Here is a 15,937-nt window from a genome sequence, read left to right on the forward strand (position 1 = left end):
ACGTCTGAAATAGCATGCAGCTAAGATACTTACAATATCATACTGCAGATACTTTTAAAATATGGAATGAATCTAAAGCAACAATTGCTGCGTGTTTTAATTGGGGTTTTAACTATTAGTGAAGGCTTCTAAAATTTATGGGAGTAGTTTAAGATCTCCATGGTTTGCTGCTGAACGTTTGGCTGTCTCTGGTTATTGAATTCATTTGTCTGATGTCTCCCATTCTTAGAATGAAAACATTCCTTACGAAGAAAGCTGTATGAATCATTCTACTTACACCTCGAGTCATAAATATTCATCAAGTCATTACTTTCACCGTATATTACCTCTATATATCTTCATCACACACCCAAATACAAGGGAACAACTATGTTTATGATGCTTTTTAGTGACATCTGGCATTCTCACAGGAAGCCTGGTGCCTGCTTGTCTGTTCGGAAGAGCCACATTCATGACTCACAGCCAAGCTGCAAACTAACCATAAAGGAATGAACATGATCAGGAGTAAGGATTTTAGGTTAACAGCAAGTGTTGATATATTGAATGCTATTCCCGATGAATAAAATTCTAACCTGGCCAGCTGGACAAAGTATGGAGCTGTTGTTTCCTGATGTGTTCACATTCATAGGAAGTCTCCTGACCTCTGTGTGCACAGCTCATTCATTTCAGCTCACTGAAATATTTGCCCTAGGACAATGTGCTGTTTGACTTCTTCCAAAGCAGAAAAAAAACCAACTATATATATCCCCCTCCAATATACACATACACAACCCCACCAGGTAGCTCCTATTAAAAGTAATGCAGCAGCAGGAGTTGTTTCTTCATGTTGGCAGAATCTTCTGATTCTCCAGAGCTCCTGCTCTCTCTAAGCCATATCATGGGTACACTGTGCTGCAGCTCAGTCTGGGGAATTCATGTCCCCATGTCTTTATAGGTTCAGATTTATTACAGCACAATGTACTTAATACCAAGTTTCCAGTGCTGGAAGCCTTCCAGGTTATATTTCAGTGGAGCCTGGGCCATCTGGTAGCAGTTGGTGTCACCTAAGATTAATAAATCTTTGCTTTGAACCAAAGGGCAGAATCTGAAGTCCTGCTTATGACCAAAAGACTTTAGTAGTCGATATATGAAGTTTAAGTAGACCTTAATGAGAAATTTTGGAGCAGGAGCAAAGTGTGGCTTACTTGAGTGTTCAGCTGGAGTTCTGTATTTGATCAAGGAGAGCTCCATTTACCTAAGAAGTTATCTGCTCTAATGCTGTGCCTTTTTCAAATGGGGTCTTATCCCTGGCTTAACAAATGTCCAGAACTTAAACAATAAGGTGTGGGTTTTTTTTGTTTTTTTGTTGTTTTTTTTTTTTCCATTTCGAGGTGTTTGCAATTTAGAAGCAACTGAGCTGGGTCAGAAGGAAGTTATGACACATGTGCTATTCCTTACAATGGTTGAATAATTCATAATTCCTTATGGCATGTTTCTGTTCAGACATCGAGTGCATCCTGCAGGGGACCTTCCAGTACAGACAAGATATTGTTAAATCTAAGGTAACTGAAAATACTGTTTTCTCCTATTGTCACAGTAGGAAAAAGCTGTAATCTTACTGCATTTGTGTGAGTTTAAACCTGTTCTTAGCTAATTAATGCGAGTCAGACAAGCAAATTGATAAGTTTTGTGTATAATTGATCTTTTTTCTCTTTTAAAAATCAGTGGTGCATATGGACATGGAAACAAAATACCTCAAGCAGTCTGGGTACCTTTCAGTGCCATCATGTAAAAGTACAGAGGAAAACAGAAGCAAGGAATGCAGCTAGGCATGTGTGAACTGTATTTCAGGGATGGAACCTCATGTGCTCATCTGTAAGAGCCTGTGGCCTCACTTTGCTTGGAAGGCAGTTAATGTAATATATTGGAGCTTTCAGAAGTGACTGGCTAAACTACAGGGCTTCTTTTCAAGAGTAATGCTACAGGAAGTATGACTCATAGATAAGAAGTGCATTGACACAAGCTAGGTGCCTTTTAAAAACGTTAAAGTGAAGTCCATTGTCTTCAGTAACCATAAGGAAAATATGCAGCCTGCTTTTGGGGCCAGGATTACGTACTTCAAAAATGCCCAATACTGATTCAGCATTCAGTAACTGACATTAAGTATACACCAGGCTTAAACTTGTTTTAGACTCTTATACAATAAACACATGACTTTGTACAGTGATATCATTAATTTTCCTTTCGGTTTAGTTGTACTCAGCTTTTGATTGTAAGCAGAGCTAAACCAAATGAGATTAAGCTGGAGGTGACACATGGCTGCTTTATTCTATGGTACTGTATTACTGTGGGCAGATTCTGGGATGGATCTGTTTTGGTATCTGAGATTTAACTACATGAGATTAGCATGGAAATGGAAATGTATGACTTTCTTTAAAGTCAGTGGCATCTTGTGTGGGTGCATGCCTACTGTATAGTCTCACTTAATGCTTAATAACCTCAGTTGTGTTTTATCAGAGCAGACTTTGAAAACAAGTTGAAGTATATTTCCTTCTCATTATGAATTGCCTGCCTGGATACAGCTTGGGATGTGATGGGAAAAACTTATTGAAGGGGAACTCATTCTTGTAAAGAACTTTGCATTAGAATCTCCCTGGGTAAGGAAGAGAACGGCTGTTTCCAGTGTTACCTAGAGTAACATTGGCAGTTTGGAGGTGACTGTTCCTGACAGCAAGCTACAAACCAAAACCTTGTGTACATATATGCTTGAGTTCTGAGATTAAAGGAATGTCTGAACTCAGATGTCAGGAAAAAGGGTTGTTTTTACTTTTAATAGATGAGACAGAAAAGCACCCATTGTAGAAATCACAGCTTTTGGATCTAGAGTGTAATTTTGCACGGAGGCCAGTAGGAAGACAGAGCTTACTAAAAGCTCAAACAAACAAGATCCAAGTGAAGGCTTTTCAGATGTAGTCAATATTTATGCTGCTCAATTGTGGGATATTTACTAATCTCTCATCTTAATTTTTCCCTACTTCTGTTGCTTTGTGCAAACTTGTCAGTCACTGCAGACAGAACCCACTGAACGAGCATTAAGAGCTGCACTAAAAGGTCTCTGAATGATTTTTTTTCTCAGGTTATATTTGAAAAACAGAGAACAATTAGTCTGAAACATAATTTGCACTTTCTTTCCAAGGATCTGATAGATGGAAAGTTCATTACACAAAGAAGAAACAGAAAAACACATCTAGGTAAATGGACTTGTTTAATACATGTTGGCCATATGAAATGTAAGATTTTGACACCAAGCATTTGATGCTCTAGTTTAGAAAACACAACGCACTGCAGCCATTTGGCAAACAAAGCTCTGCACGTTCAGATACTGCTGCACTTCATATGCCATAATAGAAAGCTGCAGAGTCCAAGGATGCAGTGTGCCACTAACATGTTCTGATTTAGTGTTTCATGCATGTGATCAAGCAGGCTATACTGTTAGAAATAGACAGTTATAAAGAAAAACATGAATACGTGAATTCAGAAGCCTTTGCACGTCAGCTCTAAAGCGTGCTGAGTAACTGGTTAAAGTGACCCATCAAAACTGGGTATTTTCCAAGCACCCTTTAATTCAGGATGTGTATTTCAATCCTTGTGTCTCTGCAACAAGAGAAGACAGGAAATTCTTGTTGCACGTCAAATGCACAAGCTTTTAGTTGGTAGGTCAGTTCCAGCTGGACCTATTATTCTTTGCCACTTGATAATGCAGGTATTGAGCAGAAAATCAGTATCAATATCTGAAGCAATACCTCCTTTCTGATAAGAAATGTCCTACCTTGCTAATTCAGTAGATAAACATGCCACAAGCACTTAACCAGCCAAAACACTTAAAAGAAAAGATTTTGGATAAAGAAATGCATAATATGTGATGTGTAATAATTTTTGCCAGCATCATTTCGAATGAAGCCAGCATACATTACCTGCACATCATATTTCAGATGTAAATGTCATTGCCATTGGAGCTTTCTCCTGTAGGATAATCTTTTTTGTTCCTCTAGGAAACTCCTGCTTAGCAAAAATCCTACGCAAATGTTCCATGCTCTGCAGTCTGTTTAAAGAAAGGAAAGTCTTTGGGAGAGCTGTGTGGGATCCCCATAGATATGGAATAGTTCCACTATGTCTTCCATGGATCATCTTCTCACACCGATAAAGGAATAGTCTTTAGTTCTTCTAAAGTAAGAAGCACTTGTGTGTGTACTGACATGGAATGGCACGGTTACTTGTTTTGGCTGCTTTCAGGGCCTGGCGAATGAAACAAGAAAACATGACAACTTTCTGTATTTCATCAATTTACCCAACTTCATTATGTGATCTCTTTTCTCCTCCCTCCCATCTTTCCTGTCACCTCTATTTTTCTTCCCAGCTCATATTTATTACTGGAAGTATTTGTTTACTGCCCACTGATTAATGCAGAGGGAGTTCTATTTGTTAAAATGCAGCGTGGTTTTATAACTACTTTGGAGTTTGTAAAACATTTTTAGATGGGGTGGCACCAACACTCCTCGGAATCAGCTTCCACTAACATCCAGAGATAAAGATCACGTGGTAGGGTTCACCTGTTATCCAGCACTCCCAGATCTTGGTCCTCAAATATTTCTTAGTAACCCTCATTTCTATATGGTAGGCTGACCCAAAACCCATGTATCTGATGAGTATTAGGGCAGTGTGCCTGCAGTGTCTGACAGTTGTTTCCAGTGTCTGAGAGGGGATCTGAAGTGCTCACAGCAGTTCTCATGGCTGGGGTTACTTTTGGCAAACTGGAAGCATTAGAAACTCCAGAAGCAATTCCTGTGACCTCACTCAGGGGATGCTGCTGTTTGAAAAGCCTGATTAGCAATTTACTTACGAGTACCTGCCTGACATCTTCCTTACAACAGCGATTATGATTCCAGCAAGGATTCCAACAGCTACTATGACTCCAACAATTATTCCAACGAGTGCAATTGTTTCCAGGCCACCTGAAAGAACAAATCGGGTTTGTTGGCATGGTTTTTTTTTTCATGAAGAACATTGATAATGGAGATTAGAGATAGAACTGACACAGAAGATCACACAGACCTACACATGTAAGCTTGGTGATTTCAGCAGCTCTGAGCACAGAGGGGTGATCACCTCCTGCTGGCTGCGCTGCTGCTGATACAAGCCAAGATGCTGGTGGCCTTTTGACCACCTGGACACACTACTGGCACCTGTTTAGCCAAGCATTAACCAACACCCCCAGGTCCATTTCTCCATGCAGTCTTCCATTAACTCTGCCCTATGCCCATAGCAATGCATGGGGTTGTTGTGGCCAAAGTGCAGGACTCAGCACTTGGTATCACCTGGCACTTAAGTTCTCCCTTGTCCTTTGTTTAGTACCTTTTTCAGTTTTCTCTGTCTGTTCCCCATCCAGTCCACCTGTAAAGTAAGGAAGAATAATTACTGAGGGGTTTATACCAAGTTTTGCATCCCAATTTACTACACTGTATCCAAGGAAAACTTTAATTGACTGTTAACACAACGGTACAGAGCTGTGTAGTAGGTTGTTGTTTGATAAGAAATGAGCAAATGAAACGCTTAGAGAGTGAGTGTAAAGAGCCTTTGAGACTATAAAAAGACAAGCTTATATCTAAAGCAAGCAGTGTTCTAATATGTATTAGTGACACTGAAGTCAGATCCGATCATGTTGTTTTTCAGCATGGAAACTTATACAGGATCTGTTTAGTACAGTTCTCTAATTCTGGAATTGAATTTGTATTCGAGAGCAGCTTAATTCTGGCATTTGAATTTTCCAGATACTGTGTTTAGTAAATAGTGTGAGATTGTGATGTATTAAAATGGAAAATGAAAGATTTATTTTACCATCGACGCTTTCAGTGTTAACTTCATAATACGTAGCGTTATCGTTTTCTTCAGGCACATCAAATGGACTTTCTGTGGTCATTAGTCTTCCAAACTGCAAGAGATTTGTTACACTCTGTAGCCTTGTGGGCAGCTAAAGGAATTAGGGGAGAAAACAGAGGGGAAAGAAAACCTCAGTATGTTCAGTGTACGAAGGTAAGCATTTACAGTTCTTGATGTGTCAGCTGGTTGCTCTTCCCTGCTATAAAGGCTGTGGTAGATCAGCTGAATTCCCAGCAGGAATAAAGAAGTGCAGGACAGGATGCAGAAGGTTGCAGACCTGTCTGATCTTTCTGGGTTTGTTGGTTCTTTGTTAGTTTGTCAGTTTGGAGAGAGAGGCAGAACTAGAAGCAGCAAATGGCAACAAAGAGGCAGCACAGATGAAGAGCCACAAATGCTTTGAGCACTGTCACCTTCAACCTAATTGCTTGCAAAGCAAAAGCATTAGGTCTTGATTTTCAAACTCAGAGTTGTTCTCTGTAATTTATGATGGTTTAAAATCTAAGCAATGAGACAAAAGCAGATTGCGAGATCTGAGCAACAGAAAGGAACCTTTACTTGGACTGGTACTCACCAGCGTTGGTAATTCCTCAAACTCTGTGTCATTTCTGTCTTTGAAATCGATTGTTGCACTTTCTTCTCCTTCTAGAATGGCACTTGCTGAATAAAATTGAGAAAAATAGGTTAAATAAAGACTTCTGCTAATTCCAGATAGCAGCGTGTGACTCTGAACAGAGAGCAGATGTTGTCCTGATCAAAAACCATCAGGCATAAAACACAGAAGCTCCTGGATAATTATTTCGTGGATGCAATGGACACTGAGTTACTGCTGGAATGTACTGCAATGGAAGCTGAAAGTGATGTGGGGGAGAGCTGTGTTCAGCCTCTTCAAGCAGCAGAGATTTGTGCGGAGAGCTGTTGGAGAAAACATGGACAGACACGTACATCACTTACCTGAGCTGTATGCAAGGTAACCACTGCCAGGTACAGATTAATTATGAAAAAAAATATTAAATCCTTTCTTCCTTTGAAAGGAAGTTTATACAACAGCATTTCTGGAGCAGGTTGCCCAAGGAGGCTGTGGATGCCCCATCCCTGCAGGCATTCAAGGCCAGGCTGGATGTGGCTTTGAGCAGCCTGGGCTGCTGGTTGGTGACCCTGCACACAGCAGGGGGTTGGAACTGGATGAGCACTGTGGGCCTTTTCAACCCATGTCATTCTATGATTAAATACTGTGCTAATTTCTCCTATTTAGTGATTTGAAAACATCCTCATCTATTCTGCATTTGAATGCAGACTATTTCTAATTATTAGACTGAATATATTTCTTATAAAGGACTTTAATATCTACAGAATACATCTAAATGCATTATACTCATGCTGTATTTGATGTAAGGGCAAGTAAACCATTTTTGTTCAGTCACTGAGACATTGGAAAGAATGGGCATTTTATTGTGCCAAAATGGAAGAAGGCTGAAATTGCTTTGGATTTTCAGTATATAAATCTATTGGGAATTATTTTTCTTTAATTCAAGTCCCATTTAGCCTTTATGCAATTTTTCAACTGCCTTCTTGAAATGAAAAATGTTATTTCAAATGAAAAAGCCCACAGGTAATTTGAAATGGTTCTTAAAAAGGCATCAATATTTTAGAAGGAAACATTTCAAGCAGAAAAGTCTGATTTCATCTTAATGTCTGAGTGATCAGATATTAAAAAACAAGTAATTCTCCATTTCCATTCTAAGTTAGATGGTAAAAATAACTCTTTGATCATTTTTATTTTTTTTTAATCAAGTGAGCAGCCCTGCAATTTGTTTAGATCATAGAATCATAGAATGGCCTGGGTTGAAAAGGACCACAATGATCACCTGGTTCCAACCCCCTGCTGTGTGCAGGGTCACCAACCAGCAGCCCAGGCTGCCCAGAGCCACATCCAGCCTGGCCTTGAATGCCTGCAGGGATGGGGCATCCACAGCCTCCTTGGGCAACATGTTCCAGTGCATCACCACCCTCTGGGTGAAAAACTTCCTCCTAAAATAGGTAGCAGAAAGGGGTTTGTCTTCCAGGTGTGTTTATTATCTCTTTAAAATATCAGTGTATTTTAAGACACAGTGCTATTCTATAATCCATAGGTTTGGTTTACGTTACAGCATTGAGATTATGGCATGCACATGTTAAGTGTAAAGAAATAAATTGCAGTACAGCTCAACAACGTGGATCAGGTAGATTTGTAATTGCAGTCAGAACTGAAGAAATCCTTTATTCACCAAATAAGCCCAGATGGAGAAAACCAATTACCAGAGAAAAAACCCAGATGGAAAGCAAAGTAACTTTAGTATGTTAAAAACAAGCAGCTTACTCAGGGAAGTTAATTATACTCCTGGCATGGCAGCAGCTTCCAGCCTTGAAGAATTACCTGACAGTGAAGGCAGGAAGGGAAACGGTGTCACAGAGCAAAGGTGTGGAGAACTGGTGAGTGTCACAGATCATGGAAGTAATTATTTTTTGTGTGGTCGAGTTATCAAAGATTCCTGGCAACCAGTGATGTGTAGGGGATGTATTTCAGTGTGTTTCCATAGGTATGCAGTGACTGACAAAAGGAATGGCCTGGATTGAGTTGACCTGATTTCAGGTTCTCTGTGAAGGTGTTCTTTAATAAGGACTATGTTTGCCCTTCTCTTAACAGTCTGTAGAGGAAGAGAAATGCTTCAGCTCACCTGAGATTTGGATCATCCTCTGGGAGAGCTTTTCTTAAGCGAAATGAGAAGAATCAGGCTCCCATATTAACTTCAGTAGCTCCAAGGTTGACCTGATTTTTACAGAGGGTTTGTCCCCTCTCCACTCAGAATAACACTGTGCTAAAGCTGAGGTCCTCTTTGCTGGAGGATGGTCCCTGGGCTGCATTTCCAGGTTTGCATTCTGGACTGATGTGTTCTACACACTGCTGTGTAGTTACAGACACTGCTGAACTGTCATCAGGCCACTCATTTGTTATTGGTATATTGCATTTGTAGGAAGGATTATTAGATACTGGGCAGCACAATTCAGAGAAAGCTGGGAATAAGCTCAAAGCTGGGCAAGTATCTGAAAGCTGAAGGGAGGTAAACCAACAGCAGTGCTCATTTGTTTTTAAATGTGTGGCTTTTTGGATGTTATAGCATCTACTGTTGGCATCAGAGAATAATGTCAGTGGGATGTAGGCTTGTGTATACTTCGGTCATTTGCTGGTTTCATGTAGTAAGAGCCATAGGGTCGAGTACTGGTTGTGTGTATGTTCTTACTGTGATCTTAAAGGAGGCTGTAAATAAAAGCATAGCCTCACAGCACTGGGATTGTCTGCAAATAGCCCTGTGGCCTCTTCTGATTGCAGCTATAGGTTGCTGCGGATGTGAATTAATCATTCCATCTCTTTCTGCCTCCATTCCAGCTGCGTGCATTTCAGTTCAAAGTCCCCAGCTGCTATCAGCCCGCAGCTCCTCACACCAGGAGAGAATCTGATGGCCTTAAAAGTTTAATACTGCTTCGAAAACATGGTGTGGGTAAGCATCCCATGACCCAGATAGGGAAAGATGAGCTCACTTCTCATTGTTATTCATAAAGGGACGATTTACTAGAAAAACCTCTTAGGGTTGCTTTCAGATCACAGTGCTTGTGTTGGAAAGAAGGGTGAGTTGTAAAACTTGTCCATTAGAATTTCTTTCAGGTGTCTCCAAAAACAACAAAGATAGTTTGAAGATGACAGACAGAGGATCTCCTTTTTCCCAGCAACCTGAACAAACCCAGATGCGAGCGGGGAAAGGAGGCTTGGAGCCTTTACTTGGGCTTAGTCCTTGGAGCCCTCAGAATGGGTCACTTCCATCTCTGCAGTGGGTAAAAACAGTGTGACTGAGTGCCTACGCTGGGCTATTCAATTATACTTCTGAAGTATTCATTGCTGCTTCCTTACACAAACCTTGACAGGCTTTGCTCTACGCAATGAAGGAAACTGGAGGACAGAACTACAGTGAAAGAATCTGCCAGTTGGAAACACCGTCGTGATGCACAAGGAAGGATTCAGTTCAGCCTTATTTCAAGCACTACTGACTTTGTTCATCTCTTCTTTGCAGCTCATGACAACATTATGCTGAATGTTCAGAAACATTTCCTTTGGTCACCACGCCCTGCTTGCAGATGGTTTCTATTGCTATGACTGCTTTAAGCCAGAGGAACAAAGCCAGGCTTTAAATTGAAAAGAAGCAATCGGCTATTTCTGAAATAAGGCCCATCTTCTGAATGCTGCAGTATTATATTGCACACTGTCCATACATAGATACCCACAGGAAAGCAAAACAAAAATAAATGTATTTATTTTAACTGGGGCAGATGTAAAGAAAAAACAGCTGCTCTTCAAGTGCTCGTGGTATGAGTGTGACCCATAACCAAAGCTATGAAACAAAGCCACAGGAGGAAAAGGTGGTCACTTACAAAGCTTTTTTCTATGATACATGACACAGCTGGCCACAAAGCTGTGGTTAGGGAAACACTATCCGGCTCCATTGTGGGGTATTTCTTTCTAAATTATCTTTGTAGAACTGGGATTTGTGAGGCTTGTGACTTTAAGAAGGCTGCTGTCAGACTATCTGATGTGTACACTGATCTCAGAGCTGCTATACCAGGAACCTGCCTAAACCATATACTGACAGTTTTTGCTGCCCTATAACCAGAAGGTTGCCCTGCCACAGTCTTATGGCAGCTTAGGAAGGGTTTGGTTGGGGCAACAAGGCTGGAGGAATGAGCAAGTTTCTTTGGGATCATTATGTAAGTTACACCTAAAACTGCAGTATTACAATGCCTCTTATCAGTGCGTGGCTGGAAGGGAACAAGTGCTGGAGCTGAGGCTCTCCTGCTTTAGTAAAGGGCTCCTGCTTTAGCAGAGGAGTTGATGATCTTGGACTTGATGATCTCCACTTCCAAGCCCTATGGTTCTGTGATTCTGTGAAGTGGCCTCAGGAAAGGAGAAAAGTATAGGATTTTATGCTCTGGATGAGCAAGTGTTACAGAATGTACATCAGAAATCACACAGAGTGTGTACAAATACAGGGGTCTGAAGACAGATGAAAGGAATTAAGATATGACCTCAGATACTGTAATAAAAGAATCCTCCCCTGAATCACTTCCTTCCAAAAACTATCCACTCGCATCTGCCAGCTCAAAGCAGCTACTTCCTGCAGTGCTTTATCACAGCCTTCATTAAGGTGACTGACCCCTCATATCTGTCAGCAGAACTCTTTGCACCATCATTTCCTAACTCATTTCTTTGAGATATGCACAGAGCTGGATGCTGCTTGGGCTTGCATTTTGTTCATGGTGATTCTTGGCTACTTGCTCTATATTACCACACAGCAAGAGAGATCCATTCAGATATGTTTAGTCTGGCATTCATACTAACTAATAACATGCTAGATGTTTGGATGAGTTTCTTAGTGAAAGAAATGTTCTAATGTGCATTTAGAATGAAACGTGTCCTCTTTGGGCTTGCAGGAGAGGAGAGGAGAGGAGAGGAGAGGAGAGGAGAGGAGAGGAGAAGAGAGGAGGAGAGGAGGGAGAGGAGGTGAGTAGAAGAGGAGAGGATGAGGAGAGGAGAGAGAGGAGGAGAGAGAGGGGAGAGAGGAGAGAGGAGAGGAGGAGAGGAGGAGAGGAGGAGAGCATGAGAGGAGGAGAGAGGAGAGGAGGAGAGGAGGAGAGGAGAGGAGGAGAGGAGGAGAGGAGGAGAGGAGGAGAGGATACTGAGGGTGTGGTGTGTGTCCTTCCAGAGCCTGCCTGTCTGCAGCCTGGCAATAGGACACAGGGAGTGCTGGGACCTGGCAGCCTTTGGCTTCCATCCTGTGGTCCCTGACCACATCCAGACAAAAAACAAACAAACAAGCCAAACAAACGTGCCACTGAGGAGGGCTGTATATGGTAGTGCTGGGCAAACCGTAGTTAGTTTTGTGGTGTTGCATGTATGGTTTGCCTCAAATGACACACGGAGGAAACACTGCATGCTTCTGTCAGAGACCAGCAGCGTGTACGCGGTGGGCTAACCTTGCTTTACTATTTTTTGATTCTTAATGATCTTCTATCTCTCTTTGCTTTTTTTATTTGGTGGGTTTAGAAATACAGGATCTGAGGGAAACGCATGGCTTCCACAGAAAGCTGAATTACGGGCACTGAGAATCCAGCCTCTGTTTGCAGTTCTGCTGTGCCACCTGAGTCAGTGAAAGGCTCGTTTGTAAGCTTGTAAATATGACAGTTTCCTTTCTGTGTAAAACCACGTAGATTCAAAAACTTACTCCTGCCTTTTGAGAAATGGCTGGGCAGGCGTCCCAATGGAGAGTGCAAATGCTACGTTCTCTGCTGGTCTTTCCAGCAAGATGCAGCAAAACACACTCACTGCTTTGTAGTCCCGCTCTCTAGCACAGATCTGTTAAATGTTGGGGTTTGTGTGAGGAGGCATTACATGGCATTTGCCTCTTGTTAAGACTGGGTGCACGTACTGTTGATACAGCTCAAGTGACATGCGGGAACTTGTTAGCAATCACATCCATTTTTGTGCATGTTATGTGACAGCCTGTAGAGTAATCCCTTCACCCACGGTGCTACTTGCACCATAGGGAAGGTTTCAAGTCAGGAGTTGAGTTGCCTCTAAAGCCTTCATTCAAATACTCGTGCTTCCCATCATGTGATGAATGCCCTGCCCAACAAGATGCTGGGCTAACTTCCATTTCAGTTGGACTGATCCCATTATGCATTGCCTGAGGTTTTCATACACTGACCAGGATCACAGAAGGACAAACTTATCTAATATCTGCTAATCATTCAGCAGGAAATGGTTTAGTCTGAGAATGCATCAGGTTGTGTACAGCACTCAGGGCTGTCCTTGGGTGGTAAGTATAACAAAAGAATTGGCTGTCTCATACAGGACTGGAACCATTAATGCATTACACACAAATATGTTTGTAAGTAGGCAATGATGTTACCAGGTTTTCTGATTTTTTCCTAATTATTGTCATCAGTTTTATTTGGAAGCTAATATATAAATAAGGAAATTAATAACTTAGTTTTCTTCCTGTCCATGTTAGTGTTGTATTTCCCAGACTCCTGTTTCTCACCAACATGTTGTTCACAGTTTGGCTGATAGTCCAGTTACTGGGTCTGATAACTGCTGTCTTTCAGCTGTGTTTCTGGCTCTGAAATCATTCCTTTCCCTCTGGCTTTTGTAATGGTGCAGCAACTCAGAGATGGCAGATACTAATGAAGCTGCTCAAGCTGTGCATCACTATCTGGATGGAGAGAAGGACTGTCCTCATATATGTGATCAATGATGGAACTTATTTACCGACTTTAGGAGAAGCTTGGAACAAGCAATAATCCTTTTGGAAGTTTACTCTCTGATCAGAACAAACATGCTTTTTCAGACTCAGTCTCAATCCAGATACTGGAGTGCCCAAATGCAGGAGTAGCTGCACACTTGTTTATGGCCTGGTCTGTGTTAAGAGGCATCAGAATCTGACAAGGAAAGTTTTCTCTTGAACCCTCAGGGCAAACTGCCTGCCTCAGTGATTCAGGTATCTGAATAAACCCACTCCACCTCGTATATCTGCAAGCCAAAAGAGATTTTCCATCCCCACTGCTCAAAGCAATTAGATTGCCAGTGGTGGTGCATCCATTCTAGGTTTGTTCTAATGAATGTTATCCTGAATCATAGCCCCACTTGAAAAGTCATAAAGCCTGGACAGACAGACAGCCTTAGGAACCCCAAAACCACGTTCTAGATCCATCTATGGAGTTCAGCGCAAACTGCACTGGTAATAAAACTGAATTAGAAATAGAATTTTCCATACAGGAAAGTTAAATGTACTTTCAAATTCCTCATAAGCCTAAAGATAAAGGAGCATTTTTCCTGCAGCTCTGGTACACAAGAACCTGCCTAAGATAGTTCAGTAAAGCAATAGTGCCTTCTTGTCTCATCTTTAATGGCTGTAAACTTTGGTAACTTTAATAGTGGTGCTTTGGGAAGATCAGCTAGCTGGGACCCAGTGAAAATAATATTCAGGAATTCACCTAATAGGGATTGCTTTTAGGTTTTCTGTGCAGTAAGCGTAACTCTGAACTGTGAGCCTTATACCCTCACGTACAGAAAACCCGGAGTTCCAGTTAAGTCACAAGCCAATGTTGGCATGCAGTGCATGTTACTACAGCTGTTACTTCCAGTGGAATGATATTGTTTGTCACCAGGCTAAAATCAGGCCATACGTCTCAGGTAGGGTCCCAAGATGCAAGTGAGATGGGGCTGGAGAGAAATGACCTTTGAGGTCCCTTCCAACCCAAGCCATTCTATGATCCTAAGTTGACTGATGATTTGGGAAAGTAGTGGGCTGAGCTTCAAGTTGCTGTTTGCAGAGCACTGTTATTTGCAACATAGAATGCTCATGTTCTGCAGCAGTGGTTGCTGGATTTCACCCCTATGGGCACTGCTGCCATGTCTGTGCACACGCTGGGCACGTTGCCTCACGGCCAACTCATTCAGATCACTCACATATTACACAGAATAAATATGAATGTGAAGTTCCTGGAATAAAGTGCTGTTCAGGCCAATTCTGATCGCTGTCCGTAAATCACTCTGTTAGAAACACTTCCAGTTTTTCTTTCTCATCAAATTCAAAAGCAATAGCTCGCCAGCCACATGAGTATTAACCTCTGAATACAGAAGTTAAACTCTTGAATGGATTTAGAGGTGATGTTCACAGCAGGATAGTCACAATCTAAATGTTGGCTACAACTTTTTGCCTCGCATGTATTATAGGGTGAAACTGAAGGCACTTCCAGGAGTGCCAATGTAACACTGCACTGCTGCTCCCTTTGCTCAGATGCACAGAAAGTCCTTTCCAACAGCACAGACTTTTGCTGTCTCTTCCCTGATACAACCGTAGCAACTGCTGGGCGGTAGCTTTAAGGAAGAGCTTTATAAACAGAACAGAGAAACGATATCATCTGAGTAAACACCCGAAATGTTTGATTAAAAGATCTGCAAATACTTTGAAGTAAAGATTTTTCTTACCTTCTTCAGCAAGTGCTACGAGGGGCACGATCCCTAGAATGAAGATGAAGAATGGAACTTTAATAAACATCTTTCTTCCACTTAGAGAAGATCCTTCCAATGCTGAGACCAGATGGATTCAGACTGAGAAACTTTTTGGAAGCAAGCAAGAATTGAGATCGTGGAAAGAAATCACTGCAGAAACGACTTTGGTATTCCAAATATTCCTTTAGCTGCTGTTGCTGAAAGGGAGAGGTTTGCACTGATGATAACTATACAGCTAAAGCAAAGTATGTGAGTGGTGTCAGCATTTTTTTGTGTAGCCGAGGGGTGGGAGCATGCCTAAGGTGGTCTCAAAAAGAAGAGCCAGGCCCGCCCTCTGTGCTCTGTTTGGGCAGTGCTGAAGTTATGATCTCAGCCCAGGTTTAAAGTTACAGGAGCTGTTGTGGCTTTCAGAAGACTTTTATTTAGCAAAGGGGGAAAGAGGATTCGGGCTGAGAGAAGTGTTCAGGGAGTTCCCTCCCTCCTGCAAACTGTCCCTAAAAATATGGGAGGAACAACACTAAGGACATTTGTCCTGTTATTTCCAGCTGTGAACTGATGGGTTTTTATGTCAAAGCGAGACCCCGTGTTTATCTGAGTAAGTGTGGTAATGGATGTGCTTTTAGGGATACTGAAATAGGTCTAGAACAGGGTATTTATTTAATTCTGTAGTAAATACTGTCTGACTTCTTCTGCACGTCTAAGTCTCTTTCAGCCTGTGTCCTCAAGTGACATGCTGGCTGTGCTCTAGCATTTATCTTTGACCACGGGCTTCCAAAGCCTCAGTGCTGCTTTCACTTGTGAGAGAGAGGGTTTTTCCTACTCATGTACATCTCAAAGTAGTAGAGTTGTACAGTTTTCAGTACAGTTCTAGTTACTCCTGCATACTACTGTGTCCAGTTCTGGGCTCCCTAGATCCAAAAA

General features: G+C 41.7%; 2 protein-coding genes across 7 annotated transcripts in view; one reads left to right on the forward strand and one right to left on the reverse strand.

Annotated features, from left to right (window-relative positions):
- Positions 1-15,937, forward strand: part of LRRC38 (leucine rich repeat containing 38) — a 67,670-nt gene that overhangs the window by 6,392 nt on the left and 45,341 nt on the right. The gene's annotated exons all lie outside the window — the stretch shown is intronic.
- PDPN (podoplanin) lies at positions 3,141-15,371 on the reverse strand. Of its 4 annotated transcripts, none has more exons than XM_015882348.2 (6): positions 14,993-15,371; positions 6,488-6,573; positions 5,875-5,968; positions 5,392-5,430; positions 4,890-4,991; positions 3,141-4,275 (listed from the first exon to the last, which is right to left on the reverse strand). In XM_015882348.2, exons 1-6 carry the CDS (start codon positions 15,060-15,062, stop codon positions 4,250-4,252), a joined length of 417 nt encoding a protein of 138 aa, XP_015737834.1. In that variant the 5' UTR covers positions 15,063-15,371; the 3' UTR covers positions 3,141-4,249. The 4 variants fall into 4 exon arrangements, with proteins under 4 accessions (XP_015737834.1, XP_015737831.1, XP_015737832.1 ...); XM_015882345.2 differs by having other exon boundaries at positions 5,875-6,007; positions 14,993-15,366; XM_015882346.2 differs by having other exon boundaries at positions 4,880-4,991; positions 5,875-6,007; positions 14,993-15,362.

This window comes from Coturnix japonica, chromosome 21 (genome assembly GCF_001577835.2).
Source record: "Coturnix japonica isolate 7356 chromosome 21, Coturnix japonica 2.1, whole genome shotgun sequence".
Taxonomy (NCBI): domain Eukaryota; kingdom Metazoa; phylum Chordata; class Aves; order Galliformes; family Phasianidae; genus Coturnix; species Coturnix japonica.

Excerpts from the sequence above, each read along its gene's own strand:
- PDPN (XM_015882345.2), bottom strand. The coding sequence starts at position 15,062 with ATGTTTATTAAAGTTCCATTCTTCATCTTCATTCTAGGGATCGTGCCC. Across the intron at positions 6,574-14,992 it reads CGTAGCACTTGCTGAAGAAG|CAAGTGCCATTCTAGAAGGA; the intron begins GTAAGAAAAATC and ends AATTTTATTCAG. Across the intron at positions 4,276-4,889 it reads TGTTGTAAGGAAGATGTCAG|GCCCTGAAAGCAGCCAAAAC; the intron begins GCAGGTACTCGT and ends TTCATTCGCCAG.